The sequence below is a fragment of the Neolamprologus brichardi genome, chromosome 13 (genome assembly GCF_056152115.1).
Source record: "Neolamprologus brichardi isolate AB-2024 chromosome 13, ASM5615211v1, whole genome shotgun sequence".
NCBI lineage: Eukaryota > Metazoa > Chordata > Actinopteri > Cichliformes > Cichlidae > Neolamprologus > Neolamprologus brichardi.
The window spans coordinates 1,210,001-1,229,428 of record NC_142116.1 but is presented as its reverse complement, the minus strand read 5'-3'; the positions used below and the strand labels follow the sequence as shown (position 1 = coordinate 1,229,428).

The window sequence follows — 19,428 nt, the reverse complement described above, 5'->3', positions numbered from 1 at the left end:
CGCCTCAAACTCTGATTTTAAAACTCTTGATGTGCACATTTTCAGACGTTTCTACTCTGCAGGCTTTTTCTGATCTTAGCCGTCAAGCTAGCAGGGCTAGCCAAAATAATCGCATTTTAATTTCACTTCCATCAGTGAATAAAACGATGTAACTGATAGAGGTGGGAATCACCATATAACTCACGATACGATATCATCACGATACTTAACCCACGATACGATATTATTGCAATTTTTTAAAATATTTTGCGATATTCAGATTCTGTACATAAAGGTAAACTTTATCAATATTCATTTTCTCTAATATCAAAGTCTCACACTCAGTCTTTCTCTCATTTCAGTTTTATTGTTGACAAACTGAACGGGTTTGTATTACAGTCTAGTCCAACTTAACTGAATCAACCATCTGGTACAATTATAGCTATTCTGAACTATGCAGTTTATGAAAACTATGCAGCCCCTTCAGCAACTGAAGAATCTGAAAGTAAATTAAAACAAAATATAATTTTACATTAAATAAAAAAGTTTTAAACTTAATTAAAATAAAACATGTCTTAAATTAAAATAAGTAAACTGTCATGTTTATTGCTGCCAAAAACAAGTTAAACACATTTGGACAGTGAAGGAATGTCAGGATTCTTGCTCAGAAAAAGGATCAACATGCTCTGAAGTCAGAGCACAAAAACCTTTTTTGTAACAAAATATCGATTTCTGCTGTCCCTGTATCCATACATTATTAGCAAACAAAATATCACCATACTACACAGTATCCATTTTTTTTCTATACTGTGTAGCATCATTTTTTTTCCCCCACCCCTAGTAAAATTCGACCACACCTTGGCTTGCAGCTACACCCTTTTCTAAATGAACTCCCTGCCATCCTCAGTTTAGCTCATATATCTTTATTTTTCCAGTTTTGGAAAAACTCTGCACGGTCGTGTTAATTTTCACCAAAATAACTGACCGCAACAGAGAAGTTCTGAAAACGGAGACACCCTGCCACAGGTATGAAAACGTCTAACGTCTCTCGAACATTAACGTTAGACTGTTAGCTCAACATGGAAGCTCTTTGTTTTCATCCCAGATTTGTAATATGAATATCTTGATGCACTGAGGAGATGCAGCAAACACAGAAGCACAATGAGTTTGTTCAAAGGTCTGAACCCGGCGGTGTACGACCTGTGACCGGTAGGGGTGGGGGAAAAATGGATACTGTGTAGCATGGTGATATTTTGTTTGCTAATAATGTATGGATACAGGGACAGCAGAAATCGATATTTTGTTACAAAAAAGGTTTTTGTGCTCTGACTTCAGAGCATGTTGATCCTTTTTCTGAGCAAGAATCCTGACATTCCTTCACTGTCCAAATGTGTTTAATAAACATGACAGTTTACTTATTTTAATTTAAGACATGTTTTATTTTAATGAAGTTTAAAACTTTTTTATTTAATGTAAAATTATATTTTGTTTTAATTTACTTTCAAATTCTTCAGTTGCTGAAGGGGCTGCATAGTTTTCATAAACTGCATAGTTCAGAATAGCTATAATTGTACCAGATGGTTGATTCAGTTAAGTTGGACTAGACTGTAATACAAACCGTTCAGTTTGTCAACAATAAAACTGAAATGAGAGAAAGACTGAGTGTGAGACTTTGATATTAGAGAAAATGATGATTGATAAAGTTTACCTTTATGTACAGAATCTGAATATCGCAAAATAATTAAAAAAAAAATTGCATTAATATCGTATCATGGGATGTATGGTGATTCCCACCTCTAGTGACCAGAGCGGGTTTACTCAGTGTTTGACATTAAAAATGTTCCAAGTAAAGTGATGCTGATTCTCAAACCCAAACCATCTTTGTCCTGACTGTGATTAACTCTTTGATTTCTGTTATCGAGGCGTCACGCTGGCTAGCGTCAAAGTTGCACGTACTCTCTACACCTGTCAGCGTGCGGGGGTTTACTCGCGAGGCTCGATCCCAGCTCCATTTGTACCACGACCATAATGCTGATCGGGATCGTAGCAGCCTGAGTTCATCAGCATGGCGCTGTGTTACATCGTGGTAATGATATTCAGAACTTTCTTTAGGTCTTAAGTTGGGGTTTCTATAAACTTAAAGTTTAAAGTGAAGCAGCTGGCGGATTAACCGGATGAGCTGCTCTGTAGGACGGCAGCAGGTTTGTGCATCGGTGTCACGATGGTTTCAGATAAATCTTTTCCACTTCAGTCGTTAGTGTAACAACAATCACAGAGCCACACTCTGACAAATGACCACGTTTGAAGTTCCAGCTCAGTAAATAAATCGGACGAGGCTCACAGGAGGAGATCCAACACCTCACGTCCTCACAACCGAACACGCTGAACCCTGCACGACCTTAGCTGTCATTGCCACATTTCTTCTTAGAAATCTGTGTGTGTGTGTGTGTGTGTGTGTGTGTGTGTGTGTGTGTGTGTGTGTGTGTGTGTGTGTGTGTTTCCAGATTAAGATCTCCGTGTAAAACCTTGAAAGTTTGTTCATATGCATTTCCTGCACACATAACGCCCAGCGGGACGCCGACAGCGACGACGGGGTCTCTGTCTCGTTCATCTGCGTCCTCCACCCGTCTGCCGGAGCAGAGGGAGGAGGCTGGCTGTTTGTTTGAACAGGAGGAGGAGTGCGGGCCGGGAGGCTGTTTTTGGCTGCAGGCTTCAGTTGCATAATGGCAGGAAGGCAGTGGGAGAGTTTGGACTGGGAAGGGGTGGAGAGGAGGAGGAGGGGCCACGTTTAAGTGAAACTTTCTGTTGTGTACGGACGAGTTTATTTTTTCCTGTCACGTCCTGGTTTGATCCAGGATTTGGGAGAATAAATCTCTGATGATTCGGGAAATGAAAGAGGACAGGACGAGGTTTGAGGCGAAGCTCGGCTCTGTGTGGACGAGCTGAGGGCGTCGTTAGCTGCTGCCTCTGTAATCAGCATCCTGTCGGTGTATTTAGAGTAAAAGCACATACTCGGGATTCTTCCTCACATGACGTGAAACAGCACAAAGTTAATGTTCACACAAATGACCTCAAAACCCCCGAGCTTCAAAGGGCTTTAAGGAACCCGCCCCCATGTTTGTTTGTTTGTTTGTTTTTTAGGAAAATGTAGATTTCTCAAGTTTTATTTAGAAATATACAACAGCACGTTGTTGCCACTGAAAGTGAAACAAGTAACAATAATGATTAGAGATTGAATTTTAAAATTCAAACTTAAAAAATTGTAAATATATGATTGTGAAAAGTTAATGTATGAGAAAAAAAACAGACAAACCTTATTTTTTATAGTGAGACAACAAAGTGGAAAACAGAGAAAACATACGTGGTTATTAATATTCAGAAAAATATAAAAAGCTGTGTTTGACCCTTTTAAGGCTCCGATTTGTGTCACTATTTTTAAGTCCTGGTAGAAGTGCGACCACATAAGCTAGCGCAATAATTGTTTTCGTATGAAACTCGAGGCGTTGTACATCACGTGCATTCAGCTTGTCCCAGGTCGTGGTTTCCATCCATATTTGGCTCTGTGTGAAAATCACGTAAAAAGCGAGTGCAACAACAAAAATGGACGATCACGTGTCCACCGTTAGCTGCCACAACCAGAAGTGACGTCACGGGAAACTTGGGAGGCTTAGAGCTAAAATTTCAATGTTAGAAATCGTTTATTTACATTTATTTATTTATTTTTTGTGGGGGGATTTTGCACAATAACATTTTTTTTAATTTTTCCTGAAGTTTATAAAAATTAGTGTATCTCAAAAATGAAACGTATAAAGACACTCCAAATTTCTTGTGGCTGGAAACTATTTTGTACAATGTTTTTGCATTTAGCTTAAATTTTTTTGAAGTTTTTCTGAAATTTCTGTAAGTAGAAATGTTGTTTTTTTTTTTTTAAAAAACAAACAAAAAACTCAAACGATTTTGCTTTTTTTTTTTTTTTTGTAGTTTATTGCACTTTTTGCAGTCTCTCTGGTTCCTGAACTTAATGCATACATAACATTATAATTTGGGCTGTAACGGTTGCATTGATGCATAGTGACTTGAAATGTTCCCAACAGCAGGTAAAAGTAAAGATAAGCTGTGCTTGGTTCTGTGGCTCCAAACGTGTCACATGACTGTGACTCATTCTTATGGTTCGCTGTCAGTTTCCCGATGAGCTCGTGACCTCCTGTGCTGACTGTTCGGCCCTCGGCTGAGCAGCAGCCTGAACAAATCTGTAAACCGTCAGAAACATGAATAAAAACAGCGCCATGTGTTTCACATCGACGGGCTCGCTCACTCCCTCGCCTCCTCGCCTCGTCTCCGGGTTCGCACTCTTTCAGTAACGGCGTCCTCCTCTGTGTGGGCGCCGAGCGCAGGCAGACGTGTTTATGTAAAAGCCTTTCAGTGCTCTGGCCGTCAGCCGGAAACGCTCACGCTCTGACAGCCGGGAGGCCTGTGGCGGGACGCTGAACTCGGATCAGCCTTTAGACATTTCAGTTTGAGGCTCTTCAGATTGTTTCCGTGTTTAGTGGCGCTCGGACAGTGAAGCTAATACTTGAACAGAAATATTAAATCTCTATATTTTATTGTGTTTTTTGTTTTGTTGTTTTGTTTTTGGAGCCTGACGACTTCCACACCTTTAAAAATGCTCAGAGGCTGGCGCTGCTCTCGCTATCAGATGTGCCTGGGCATGACATCACTACATCGTTATCATTTTACCTGATTAAGAAAAATATAATCTTAAAGATGTGCAGTGACCGTGCATGGTGTGAGGTGACAACGCCGTCGTCTGGTTGGCAGTTGCTCCACGTGGATCTCCTGAACTTACTAAGATAAAAATGGTGGAAACAAACAAACACGTGAGAAGCTGCAGATTTGCAGCGCTGCTGTGCGCCTGCACGGCCTCTCGCTCACACGTGCTTCCTGTGTGAAGCTAAAATCTGCACGGCCTCCTTAAATGAAGGCTCGCAGGGAGCGATCACGTGAAAGCTGCTGGTGGAAAACGACATCTGTTACGCAACATTTGCTTCTTTCTCTTGTCCTTTTATCCTTTTTATCCCCCCCCCACCCCCACCCCCACCCGTCACTGACTGAGGATTGTTTCTCTCTGAGCCTGAACTCCATCAAAAAGGCTGCAGTGTTGTGAGACACCAGTGGAAGTCATCACTGGATTCTTATCAGCTGTGTGTGTGTGTGTGTGTGTGTTGGCAGTGAGGACTTCTGTGGCATCACATGGTTTGAAGCCTCAAAGTCAGAGTTTTATGTGCTCCTGTACGAATGCATCACACAGAGGCCACGCCCCTAAAAATGCAAACTTTAAGCCTTAATATAGTTTAAACAGGTGAGTGTCCCCCCGCTCCCTCCCCCCGTACAGGTGTCAGACCTCAGAACAGTTTGTGTATCAGCCTGTAAACATGTTTGTTTCTGCTGTCAAGTTTTAACATGCGAGTCTATGGGGACTGACTCACTGCTGCCTCCGCTGGTCGGTCGAGGAACTGGTGCATAGAAATGGGGGAATTATCCCCAGTGATTGATTTAAAAACATGGCCGCCTGTCAGTGCGTGATCGAAATGCTACCATCTACACTTCCTGGGTGAGCAGAGGATGCAGCGTGTTATTGATGGAACACACACACACACACACACACACACACACACACACACACACTCCTATTATTTAAGTCCACCATTTACTGCTACATGCACACAATCAATATCTGATCCAGCAGCTCAGGAGGCACTTAGTTACTCATGAACACACACGATGTGCTCTTAACTATGCAGCTGCCAGAGCAGCTATTAATTATCAATGAGCATCCTGAGTGCTGTGTGTGTGTGTGTGTGTGTGTGTGTGTGTGCGCATGGACAGATGATTAATCCGTTGTGAAGTTATCAAATATAGATTTGAAATGTACTGAAGGCAGCTCTGCTCTCACGTCATCAGCAATAAAGAACTCGATTCATTTTACAAACCTGCACACGTGCAGTGAGAACGCCGCCTCCTCCTCTTCCTCGATGAAGAACAGTACAGTTCTAGTCATTTGTGAACGTGCATGGACGTCCTCGTGCTAAGCTGTAAAGTGATATAATGACTGAATCCATTAACTGATGTTCTCTACGCTGACTCATCAATTATGAGTCTAATGGAATAAACACAGGCCAATTAACGGACCTTTAACCAGTTTAGTGGATGAGCTGAAGCCTGTCAGCTTGTTTCATGTAAGGAAACCAATGTGAGACCTTTGAAGGCTTTAAGACGGCGAGCACCTTTTGTTGGTTTCAGTAAAACATCTGCAAAATAACCTGAGTATATAGAAATGACCCCTCATTTCCCTTTAAGTGTAAAAAGTACACAAACACTATAAACATGTTGACCTGTGCAGCCGAGATTAAAAGCAGAAACCATGAATCCAAGATGTCCCTCAGACGTGCTTCTTATCTCTTTGTCTTCTGATTAGCGTGGGAATCCTAGATCCTTAGATCCTGTGAAATCTTTAAACTTTCCAGATGTTCCTACATCTGCCCCGGGATTCACGTCTCCTCTCCTGCAGAGCATCCTGTTTAAAATCCACAACGCACTCTCGTGTTTTTACTCTTCCATAGTGTTGGCGTTAAAGACAAAGATGTGAAAACAACCTTATTGGCTGGAAATCTTTGGAGCTTCTTACACCTGCATTGTCTTTAATATCCAGCAGGGGGCGACTCCTGAGAGGAAAATGTTCATCAGTGTAAGAATCCTGGAATAATACCAAAAAACCTTCAGACTCCTGAACATTTTTTTTTCTGTCTTTGATGATGTCACTGGAAGTGGGCGTAGCTAACAAGGGGTTGACGTCAGCATGGCTCCCTCCATCTTTTACCTACAGTCTGTGTGTTTGAAGAGGCTCATTTTGACCCTTTTTATAAATCACATAATTCTGTTCAATTAAACTTCTGACTTTTCCTAAAATATTTTTTTAATCATTTGATTAATTTTTGGGGTGAGAATAAAAGGGGAAATACAAATAATGATCATTTATACCCAGATGCAATGTGGATGTCATTTGGACCCCACGATGGCAGCATGCTGAGTTGCCTAGCAACACTGTTTACACACTTAAATATCTGTTTAGTCAAATCTTAATTTTAATCAAAGGAAAAATTAACGTCTGACCTCCAGGAAACTTCTTTGTTGCAGGACGGTGTCAGAATGGCTCCCCCTGGTGGTTCGACTGTTAAATGTTATTTTTGGAATTTTTACTAATGAACGTTAAAACATTTTGTTAGATTAAGAGCACACAGGTCTACGGTGACGCTCATCTTTGCCTTGGTCACAGTTCCAGTCTGATTCTGGAGCTCACTAATAAGTCAGTTTTTTATTATTTTAATGAAGTTCTATCGGTGTGTCTCTACTCTGTCGTTTGACTTGTTTTCTGAAATTCCTGCTCTCTCTGCTCTCTCTGTCTCACTTGAATCTCTGCTCTGAACAAAACAACTCGCTCGAGTGAGCAAATGTGACCGCATGACTTATTGATGGCGAGCGGCCGCGTCGTCTGGCTGGGTGGCGAGGGGAGCTCGGCTAGGTTGGCTGCGTGTGGTTTTTCACCTCTTTCTGATTGGACTGCTTTTTAGCTGTGTTTAGCCGAGGTCGGTGTGAAGCTGCAGACGATTGGTTCTCACGGAGAACAAACGGGCAGAGACGACTGAAGCGCGTCCAGAGAAAATCAAAGTGACAGAAACACAAAGAGGAACACAAACGTCAGCTGGAAGGACGCCGGCGCCGCTCAAACACAAAAAACGCTCATTTAAGTTACTGAGACCAAAATATGAAACGCTACGATAATAACCTCTGCTGCTTCTCAAGTAATGAATTCACAACATATCACGGAGGACTGAACACCAACGAAGAAGACACAAAAGACACATTTCAAATGTCTCTCCCCGCGGCCGCTGCTGATTGGCCCTTACTTGTGACATGTGACCAGATGGAAAATGATGTCGACCATCAAAAGAAGCTGAATATTGGTGCTGTGGAGTCACTGCTCTTATATCGACCCACCTGCTATTAACACATGATCAGTATGTGGACGTGCATTGTGGGTAATTGTGTTCACAGCTGCTTCAGTTTGATCGTCATCTCAGGAACGCGTCCATCGGCTCTCGTGACTTTTCCTGATAAGAGATCCAGATGCAGGATCTTTAAACGGGTGGAAAAGGGGGTCTGTTTTTCCTTCCTACTCTCTCTCTCTCTGTCCCATTCACTCGTGTGCTCACTCGCCCTCTCTCATTCTCCCACACAGCTCTCTCTCGTGATCTCATCTCCTCTGACTGCTGACACATTCCTGTGCTTTCAGCCCTTTATTCCCTTTGTGTGTGTGTGTGTGTGTGTGTGTGTGTGTGTGTGTGTGTGTGTGTGTGTGTGCGCTCACATGACAGAGCAAAGGGGCCCCGGAAGCTGACTGAATGGTTTTGGCTCATCCAGTTTCAGTCTGAGAGTGAAGCCCCGTCATAGCTCAAGGCTTCGTCAGCTGTGCAGATTCAGTGTTTCCTGCTTCAGGTTTTCTTTTCTTAAATGTGTTTCTGTGGTTTTGCTGAAGTCAGTCAGGTTTTTAGTGTTCACCAGTTTTCTGTTTCATAGCTTATGCTGGAGATCAGCTTCAGTCCTGATGGATGGAGCTCCGCCCCCACCTTGGAGCTCCGCCCCTGCCTCAAAACTCCAGGCTGATCAGTTTGGGGGCTTCTGCTTGTCTGCCAGCTTTTCTAAGAGCGTCACAGTCTAAAAACACACAAACCTCAGTTTAAAGGTCAATTTTTAAAGTTCACTAAATGCACAGTGTTCACTGTTTTGCCACCTACCTTCAGTCCACCTGAAGGACGTCTATGCTGACGGTGTGAGGATTCCTGGGAAAGCTCTGCAGGGCCCAGGAAGTCTGTAGTTCTGCAGTATTTGAGTCTTTAGGATGTTTATTGCATTCATTAGTGATTTAAAGAGCTGCTCAGTGAGTGTGACAAACATTAAACCTCTGCTAAAAGATCTGCATCTTTAACATGAAAATATTACTTCCACTCCTTGTAGCTTGAACTCACCGACGGCGCCGTCGCAGGCGAAACTGCTGCATTAACGTTTAGTCAGAAAAGCTTTTATTTTGAAAGAGGTGCTTTAATTTATGTAACCCTGGCGACGTGGTTCTGGGGCAGACCTTCATGTCTGAGTCATTATTGATCCCTGCCGATTGATTTGTCTGTGTGTGTGTGTGTGTGTGTGTGTGTGTGTGTGTGTGTGTGTGTGTGTGTGTGTGTGTGTGTGTGTGTGTGTGTGTGTGTGTGTGTGTGTGTGTGTGTGTGTGTGATGAGCCAGCTGTGTGTTTCCAGGCTTGGCGTTGCTGTTTGTCCTCTGCAGGACTCTCAGGTCAAAATAATCCTCCGTTATCATGTATTTGTCTTAAACTAGCAAGTTCACTGCTTAAGCAAACCGCAGATATTTGATGCCACGACGTTGCTACAGTGCAGAAAATTTAAATCCTACACAAAAATAATCCTGGAATAGACTGAACGTAAAATTCAATTAAATTCAATTCAATTTTATTTATATAGCGCCAAATCACAACAAAAGTCGCCTCAAGGCGCTTCATAGATACAGAGAAAAACCCAACAATCATATGACCCCCTATGAGCAGCACTTTGGCGACAGTGGGAAGGAAAAACTCCCTTTTAACAGGAAGAAACCTCCAGCAGAACCAGGCTCAGGGAGGGCCGGGGCCATCTGCTGTGATTGGTTGGGGTGAGAGACTGTAAAAGACTGTCCTGGCTGCAGGATTCAGGCTGGAGTTTAGTCGTCCTCTCTCTTATTGACGTTGTTGTTGTTGTTGTCAGGATCTTCTGGTTGAGCCTCCTTTCTGACGCTCTGAATAACAAACGTTTACAAAAAGTTGCGTGGGTCACGTGTGAGTCCATGCATCAGGTCAGAGGGTCGCTGCTACACGACCAGAGTGCTTGTTGCAGCCTCAAGTATCGCCCCCTGGTGGCCGTTATTAATAACTCAGCTTCCACACCGGCGTCACTCTGCACACCTGGAGCTGCGGCGTCTTTTTTCCTGCTGATGTTTGAAATAAAGTAGGATGCTGATGCTGTCGTTCACTTTGAGAAACGTGACTGATGAAGGTCCTGTAGCAGGTAAAACGTTAATAAATGACTAAAATTTGAATTAGACAGAAACAATAAATTGCAGTTGGATCTTGAAGTCCTTCCTGCGTTGCTGCATCCACACGCTCTGTCGTCCGCATGCGTTAGCCTGGATGGATCGGCTCGTTGTGGGAGGAGCCGGTCTGTACACTCCTCGTGTTCGTGACGGTCCGCTCGTCCTGACGCGTCCCGCGGTTGAAGCTCGCTGTTTTTCTGTCGTTGCACCAAAAGTCTGGACGTCAGACTGATTTTAGATCAAAGCTGCAGACAAAACGTTTGAGCTTCGGAAACTGCTGATTCTGGACCTGTGATTGGAGGATTGGGGTGTGTGTGTGTGTGTGTGTGTGTGTGTGTGTGTGTGTGTGTGTGTGTGTTAAATGTGTAAAATGTGTAAAGTCGTCCTTGTTTAATCCGAGGAGCGGCGGCGTAGACGGGCCGGTGTTTGAGCTCGAGCTCATTTACAGAGCAGATCAAATCTGAATTTTCTTCCCTGCATTTGAATCCATCACTGTGAGCAGGGCTGTCTGCGGCCCATTGATTAGTCGTCGTAACCATGGCAACCTGTAACTCTATTAACGGCTCAGATAACCTAATTAGCGGAGATACTCAGTGTCCTGTCATATTTGTGCTGCGGGTCCTCCAATCAGCTCCCTCAGGCACGACCAGCTTAGACTCCGCTTTCTCTGAGGCGACACTTCCACGTGAGCATTCTGATTGGACGTCACAATTAAACAGGAAGAGCAAGGACGCGGCGCTCGATGCCGTGTTTGTTTCTCCTTGCTCCTTGTTCCAGATCGAAACGTTCAGTCTTCTGCACATTGAAGCGTTTCTTGTCCTCAGTAGACGGAGCACACTGGCTTCCTCTGACTGGTTTTGCTGACCTTTAGTGCAGCGTGATTTCTCGTGCACGCCAATTATGTGTGACTTCAGGATCTTTGTCTGCTCAGGATGAGATAACCGGATTACAGTGTACATCACAAGCATGACTGTCAGAGCCGTCCTGAGACCTTCACCAACTCCTTCCTGCAGGAGACATGAAAGCAGCTCAGGGACGCCTGAGCTCAAAGCAGACGCTGGTTTAGTTAAACCCGACACTGACGTCTAAACTTACCAGTCCTCGGATCATCTCTGACAGCGTGATGTATCCATCCGCCCTGATCTGTGTGTGCGTCTCTTTGCGATGATTCAATCGTTACGAGGACATTTTATCTCAAATCTAACAAAAATCGAATTACTGGCTCCGGCTCAGAGTCGCTAAATAGATTCAGGATGGTTTCCTCATTAATCGAAGCTCCACTGATCAGTCAGGCTCGAGTTAGTCTGAGGATTTATTTAGTGTTTTTGGTTTTACCTGACACGTGCATTCTTTGTACTGAGCAGCAGGGGGCGACGCCTCCGATCGAGCAGAGGTTTACGAGAAAACAAACGTCTTCGATCTGTGAGAAAACATGAAGTTCATGTTCAGATGCAACAACTAATTTTATATTAGCCAAAGCCAGAGATGGGCCGCAGTTACTTGTACAGTTACTGTAATCCGATTACTTTTTTCAAGTAACGAGTAAAGTAAGGGATTACTATTGCAAAAACAGTAATTAGATTACCGTTACTTTCCCGTAGGAACGCTGCGTTACTGCGTTACTAAAACCGTGATTTTTTGCGAGAATGTCTCATGACAGTGACGTAAGCGAGTGCGACGTTCGTGACAACAGCTGTGTGCAGATCAACAATGGATCATATATCGAGTGCAGAGAGAGTATGAGCGTGCAGCGTTTAAAGCGTGGAAGTACTGACCTTACTTTGAGTTTGATTCCATAAAAAGTGACAAAAACATTAGTGTCCGTTGTGCGTGGGAAGAAAACTTCTTTTTACAGCGAAAAAACCCCTAAACTTCCAAACAAGCACCGAGTAGCTACGACGTAATGGGAAACTCACAGAGAAACTCGCGGATTCTTCCACTGACCGCGGCACACCTGCACCAGGGTAAACCTCCACCTACCCCACTCCTGCTTTACAGGTGAAAATAGAGCAACAGGACCGCTAGTCTTTGACTTTATTTATTTTCTGCTGTGTTTTACTTGCATCTATTTGAAAGACTGAGTGTAAACACACAAAATATTTTATTTTATGTGCTGGAATGTGCAGAAAATAGGTTTAAATGTTAAACTAACTTCTTCCAGTCAGAGAATGTTGCAGATAATTAAATGTTTGCTTGATGCATAAAGTTAAAAGATTAAAACTAATAAAACAAGTTTTAAAAAGAGACTTTTCCATTTGATTACATTTTGTATGATGATTATGTAGAAAAAGTAGAATTGGGCTGAAAGATCTATCACTTTATCACCTATTCAGGTTGTAAATCGTGTTTTTAAAAAGTAACTAAGTAATTAATTACTTTTGAAAATAAGTAATCAGCAAAGTAATGGGATTACTTTTTTGGGGAAGTAATCAGTAATTAGTTACTGATTACTTTTTCAAGTAACTTGACCAACACTAGCCAAAGCGAAGACCGTCCAATCAGAGAGAGGTTATGTGTCTGATGTGAACACCTGCAGTCAGCTGGACGTCTGTAAGACGAACATCTCACAGCTTCTCCAGCACTGCTCTGAGCTGTGGATGTTCACACGGTGCTGTTGAGCTCGTCGTGTTTTCTTTGCACCTTTTTATAAAATAGCAAGTGAAACAGAACCTGAACAATCATTCAAACCTGGAGCCAAAATGGCGCCGTCCCTGATTCCAAGCGCGAGCTTCCGTCCAATCGGTGTCTCTGACTTCCTGCCGCTGCTCTGCTCGGACCTCGGTGGTGTCGGGTCGGAGAGCTGCTGCCCCACATGGCTCAGTGTGGCCTACATAAGACTGCAGAGAGGAGAGTGATGGATCACCTCCTCATGCATGTCCCAGATAATCTCACACACACACACACACACCTGTTGCTGTGTGTTTTCTTTGTGACCTTGCTCGGCTCAGCTTTGGCTCTGGCGCCGCGGTCGTGCAGGAAGTCCGTGGCGATCCGACACGACTGGAAAACTCTTTGCTCTCCGTGTGGCTCCAGTCTGGTCCCCGCCGTCGGTCGGTGTGCGTCTGTTCACGGTCGGGGCGAGCACCGTGGCGGCAGCTCGTCCTGCGTAGGAGTCTGAATGCAGAGTGAGATTCTGCCGGTTTGCGTTGCCATGGTGAACTGTTGATGTTTGAATAGAGCTAAAAATACAACGAAACGAGAGTCGTCTGTTTTTCCATCTGATTTCAGCGTCATCAGGTAACAGCAGGCGTGCGCTGACGACACGCCGACGAAGCGTTTGATTCATCAACAATCAACCAGCTGATCGAACCACATGACCTGTGGTTTCTCTCTCGTGTCCACAGCAGATCTGACGAAGCTGCTGACTCCGCGGGCCTCCGGTCCACTTCCCCTCCTAACCCTGAACTTTGATTCGTTCCCACAGACGGGGCGGGTTCTTTGATCCTGTCGCCGCCGTCTGTGATTTAGCTCCGCTGGCAGCGTGGTCGTTCCTCCTCCCGAAACTCCGGCCAAGAGTCTTTGTGCCGCTGTCGCCGCCGTGACGAGTGGGCTCCCACGCGCTGCATGCTGGGGCAGCGTAACCCTGGCAACGTGTGTTTTCGCCCATCTTTCAGTGCAGAATAGAGCGTCGTAAATAACATTCAGTCGTCCGCTCAGAGCAGCAGGTCGTGCCTTTATTTTGAAAGGAAACGCTGCAGCGTTGATGTTCCCTTTGACCCGCCTCAGGAAAGCTGAGACGCACCCGTGTACGAGACGTGACGGCGTCTTACTGCGCTCAACATCAGTGAGTCGGTGAGTGATTCTCAGTGTGGTTAAACGGCGTGAAAGCAAAGCGAAGGACTTGGACGTGTTAGATGTGTTTTCATTACTGGAGGTTTCTCAGCTTTCATCACATTTTGTTGTTGTTGCTGCAGCAGCAGCTTCTCGGGTGGAGCAGGTGGAGAGGAGGATGTTTGCTTGTTGCTGCTTCAGGAACAAACGTGTGAAGAGGAGGGAGGAGTTTATTTCTCGACTCCGAGTCGAGCCGTGCACGCTCTGACCTCAGATCAGTGCTCATCCACCTGTCACAGGACACCCGGGTGGTGTATGAGGTAAACACACGGGTGGCGGTTTGTCGTCCTCTCAGTTTTACAGTTTCAGCTGATTTTAATTCGATTCTTTGAGTAATTAATTAATTTTAAGTAAGTAAGTAAGTAATTAATTTTTACATTTTTAATCTTCCTCGTTCACACGTGTGGCCGACGTCTCCTGAGCTGAAAGCACAATCACATCCTGTGTAGGGTTACAGATGTCTGCAGGTTAAAACCAAAGCCCTACAGTCACAGTGTGGCAGAGGTGTGGGCGGAGGCGGGGCTGCACTTGACGGCTTTCATCAGAAAGAAAGCCGCGGCGAGCTTCAACAGGAGGTAATTGTAGTGAAGGATGCTGGGAGAGTGAGAGAGGTGGGAGGAGGACGTGGGCGAGAGATGGAGAGAAAAGATGCTCAGAAATGAGGCACACGTGCTGGATTCATGTGAAGGTGCATGATGGGAAATGTAGGCTCCAGCAGGGCTGACCTCACTTTTTAACATCCTCACGTCAGATTTAATGAGGAAAAGCTGCAACGCAAAATTCTTAAAAGTGTAAAAAGTCTGAATTTTTCCGCCCCGTCGTCTCTATTTCTGTACTTCCTGTTCCCAGCCGGGGTCGTCCTCTCTCCGGGATATAAATATCCTCCTGAGAAGGTTCGGCTCGTTCTTTCTGCTGCTGGCAGCTTTCACATGCTGACCTGCAGCAGACCTTCAGTTTCCCGCGCTGGTCCGATTCCCGGCATCCTCACTCGCAGCTTTGCCTTCCTCAGCCCCTGAACTTTGACCTTCCGCTGCAGCAGGAACGTAGTCACCATCACCTGCGTGCAGCCAAACCTCGCTCTCCGTCAGGTGTGTGGTCACCTGCCCGGCCGGAGACTTTTTAAACTCATCCAACTGCACAGCAAACAAACACATTTCACGTGCAGCGCGTCCATCGCTGCGGCCGCCAGGATGGGCGCTTCCTGCGCCAACAATCCAGCCGCGTCCTCGAAGCCTAACCCCCAACGTGTGATGCATTCGAGTGTCTGCGGATTAATGATCGCAGTGATGATGATTGTTACAGATTATGAAACCAGCAGCTTCAGTTTCATCCTGCAGCGTCGCTCAGTCTGCTGCCCTGCAGTGACACACTTACTAAAAACTGTTGTCATGACTCCGTGTGTGTGTGTGTGTGTGTGTGTGTGTTATTGCTTCTGTCTGAGTGCACATTGTTAGCTTCACTCATGCACACACACACACAGAGTCCCAGTTGTGGCGTATTTTTAGCGTAGCAACACAAGCAGCTCCAGCCTGACTGGTTGTTGAGCTGTAAGTGGGTGGCCACACACACACACACACACACACACACACACACACACACACACACACACACACACACACACACACACTCTGCAGGGAAAACAGACTCAGAATAATTTCATTGGTTGAGTTGGTCTTCAGTGGGCGGAGCCAGAGGGAACCTGTAGTGTGATGCAGAGTAGAGATGTTTGAATTGACCGCAGTGTGAAGAGGACGGAGGGGAGAGCAGCCAATCAGAGAGCAGACAGCTGACGTCTGTCAAATTTTTTATTTAAGATGTTACTTATAAGTTTATTTCAATTTTAATATATTTTTGTCAATAATTAATTAAAGTGAAAGTAATAAACTTAAAAATCACAGTTTGCATCTCAAACTTTCCTGTTTCGCTCACATTAAAAGCAGTGAGTCACACGTCTGTTTGTTTCCACCAGATTTCTGTTCGTGCTATGAAACCTGAGCTGACCTCTGACCTCTGACATGCTCACTGTTCAGACGGTGGCTCAGCTGTAACTCATTCATTCATTTATTACGTGCTGAAGCTCTCGGTGTCCAGCAGCTGGTCACATGGCGCACCTCTGGAGACAGATGTGACTGACGGCTCAGGTCTGAGGTTTCCCTGCTGTGGGTGAACCGCTGAGGTCGTGGTCAGTTAAACGCCATCTCTGAGTCATGCTGATGACTGCAGGATCTCCTGCGCTGAGTTGCTCCTGTGTTTACCTACACAGGTAGATCACATGTTGCATTGAAGCACAGACTTCCTGTCTGTAGACTTCACTGACGGGAGCGATCTGCTCATGCATGAAATCGTTCACAACCTTTAAACTAAAGATTAGTGTTAGTGAGACTGTTGGAGCTGGTCCCTGAACGCCTCACGGTTCTGATGCGTTCACTGTGTGTGTTTGCTTCTCAGATGTTGTAGTAACGTGTTGTGACCAGGAGGAGGCGCCCTTCTTCTAGAAACTGTTCTGTTCAAAGGGAGGCTGGGTGGTCTTCAGCCAATCATGGAGCAGAAGGCACAGTCATGTGACCGCCTCCCTCAGTGTCTGTGCTGCTTTAATCACAGCTCAGTGTTTCTCACCAATGCACGAACACAAAACGCCGGCGTTGGTTTCCTCTGCAGACGCCGCGCTCTGATCGATAAGTGCACGCCTCACGTCCTGCCTGACTCTTCTGTAGCGTCTACGTTTTGTCCCGAGCGTGCACGCCCACAAACACTGAGCGCATTTTGACCTATGAGCGCACAACGGCGTGTGCTGCACACCCCGTCCTGTTCGTTTATCCGCCGCCTTCTGCAGTTTTGATCTTCTGTGGTCATCGGGGCGAGGGGAAGAGGCGTGGCCTCGTCTGACCTCGTTTGTGATAATCATAAATATTTGTCCAATCAGCCGTCAGCTGTTTCTCACCTCGTTCTCTCCGTTTTCCCTCCCGCAGGTTTCCTAAAGTGATCTCGGCCTGCCAGCCAGAGCCGGTCTGAGCGTGTGCGAGCGAACGGCGTGATCAGCAGCAGTCAGCAGGTGAACGGACTCGAAGCCAGCGGGGGAGGCGGAGGTGGAGCCACGGGGAGGTCAAGATGACGTCGGTAGCGGCGGAGTACGACCACATGGAGATCCAGCAGCAGTACAACGATGGCGTCAACAACCGCTGGGACGCCGACGACTGGGACAACGAGAACAGCTCGGCACGCCTCTTCGAGCGCTCGCGAATCAAAGCCCTGGCAGGTAGGACGCCGTTCACATCCCTGACAGCTGATGATGATGTCACACCTGCCACTTTTATAAAACCCTTAGAGATCAAACCTGGGATGCTTCAGAGCGGCGGATCAGTCTGGATCTGAAGCTCGGAGTCGCTGCACAGAAACACCTGAGTCCTCAGCGAGCGCTCCCCTCCTGTTAGTGAAGCGGCTGCAGTTCAGCTGGAGGTGCAGCAGAGGGCGCTGTAAGGCAGCCCCCTGAACAGCAGCTGAGTGGTTAAAATGCAGCTTTCATGTTGCAGTGAGGCAGACGTCTGCACAAACCTTTCCTGTATCTCACATGTGCAGGCTCAGGTCTCCACCATAATGATGGAGGCTGGAAGTGGAACCTCCAGATTGGGTTTTACTGCTGTTTCTACTTTTCTGGCTCGTGCCGTCTGATGTGGAGCAGTTTACAGTTTTAGGTTCCTGGTTTGTCGCTCAGTGAACGCCAGCCTGCCGCTTCACGAGGCGAGCGAAGCATCCGGGCGGAGCTGGAGCCAAATGTCACGGACACACAATAACCAAATGCCCCCCCACCCCCCCACCGTGACTCCAGCTCGCAGGCAGATGACTTCATGTTGTTTTCAGTGACTGAAGACATAGTTCGGTGTAATTATTAGCATAAAGTCGGTGAAGCTTCAGTAATGGTTTAAATTCAACCATATTTCAGTTTTCTTTGGGCCACTTTTGCGCCTGTTGACTTGTGTCGACGCTGGTCGCCAGAGTTCAGCCACAGCTCCACCTTAAATCAGCCAAATGTGAGTTCATGACGTCTGAACCACAAAAGTTTCCAAACTGAGCCCGAAATGACCAAAAAGACGTTCTCTGTGATAGGGCGGGGCGATATGGCCTAAAATTCATATCACAATATAATTTGAAGCATGTGCGGTAACGATATATATCGTGATATATTCTTTTCTTCTGTATTTTCCACACTATAAGGACTTAAAATCCTTTAATTTTCTTAAAAATCGAGTGTCTTATGTATGAATTCTGGTTGTGCTTACTGACCTCAAACCGATTTTGGCTGCAGAAATCTGTTAAAATGTTTTAGTACAACTTTGGTAAGCTGCACTGCTTGATGGATTGTCAGAGCATTACGGCTGATGTAGGAGTGATGGTAAATTTGATTCTTTTTACTGAATCGAGTTTTAATGAGTCACTCACCAAAGTGAATTGGATTTTTTGAGTCATTTGATTCACTGAGTCAGTTAACCAGAGAGTGCAAAAAATGTACATTTTCACTCAAACTTAATTTGTTTCTCTTTTCATGTAAATCCTACTGCTAAGATGAGTGATTCTAAAAGAAAACAACTATTTTATAGAGCAAAAAAGAGCAAAAATATTTCTAAGCAATTTCCTATCAAAATTGCTTAATAAACATTTATTTTATTTTATTTTTTATTAGTATTTTCCTTAAATGTGTTAAATATATATTTTCTCATCTAAATGTCCACTGAGCTGTGAGCCAGGGGGCGCTAATGTGCCTTAACATTAGTTGCCAACCAAGAAGAAGAAGAAGCTGTGAGCCAGGAGGGAGGGGGTGAGTAGCTCAAATGTGCTGTTAGCATGTTAGCAGAGCGATGCTACTGTGAACCGAGGAGCTATTTTCTTGATGTGAGCTTCTACTCAGGGTTTTTTCTTCCAGTTCAGAGCAGAAATGTTTTTGTTACGATACTGGATGTTGTGTTTTTCTCCACAATTTTAATTATAAGCTAGATACATTGCTGCTAACAGCAACAGGGATGTCAGTGAGTCAGTTGGGCTTGTGAATCATGATTCATCAATATGCCGTAGTGAGGAGCTTCGCGGAGTAATCTGGGTCCAAAACTCTGTCGGCTTCAGGTCCCAAAGTCAAACGAACACAGAGTTAAAAACGGTCTAAATTATTTCATCTTTAATTAAATCATCAGCGTTGCTGCTTTACCAGGTGTAACAATTAAGTTTAACATCCAGGCATCCATGAAAACAGAATTTATTAAATTTAACGGAGTTAGAAGTTAGCAGGAAGTTAGCTCGCTAGCTTCCACCTAAACATGACATACCATGTTCTGACTGAGAGATTTTTGAAACTAATTCAAACGTACAGCTCTGCTACCACTTCCAACATAAATGAAGACAGAAAACTAAACAGCAGTGACGTTTGCAGGGTTA

At 45.0% G+C, this 19,428-nt stretch overlaps 1 protein-coding gene across 1 annotated transcript in view; it reads left to right on the top strand.

Moving 5' to 3' along the window:
- LOC102785754 (spectrin beta chain, non-erythrocytic 1) overlaps positions 1 to 19,428 on the top strand; it is a 101,520-nt gene that overhangs the window by 17,192 nt on the left and 64,900 nt on the right. The window contains exon 2 of the mRNA XM_087849944.1: positions 16,974 to 17,260. Coding sequence (XP_087706070.1) covers positions 17,113 to 17,260 — 148 coding nt within the window. The 5' untranslated portion in view covers positions 16,974 to 17,112. The remainder of the gene's footprint in view (positions 1 to 16,973; positions 17,261 to 19,428) is intronic.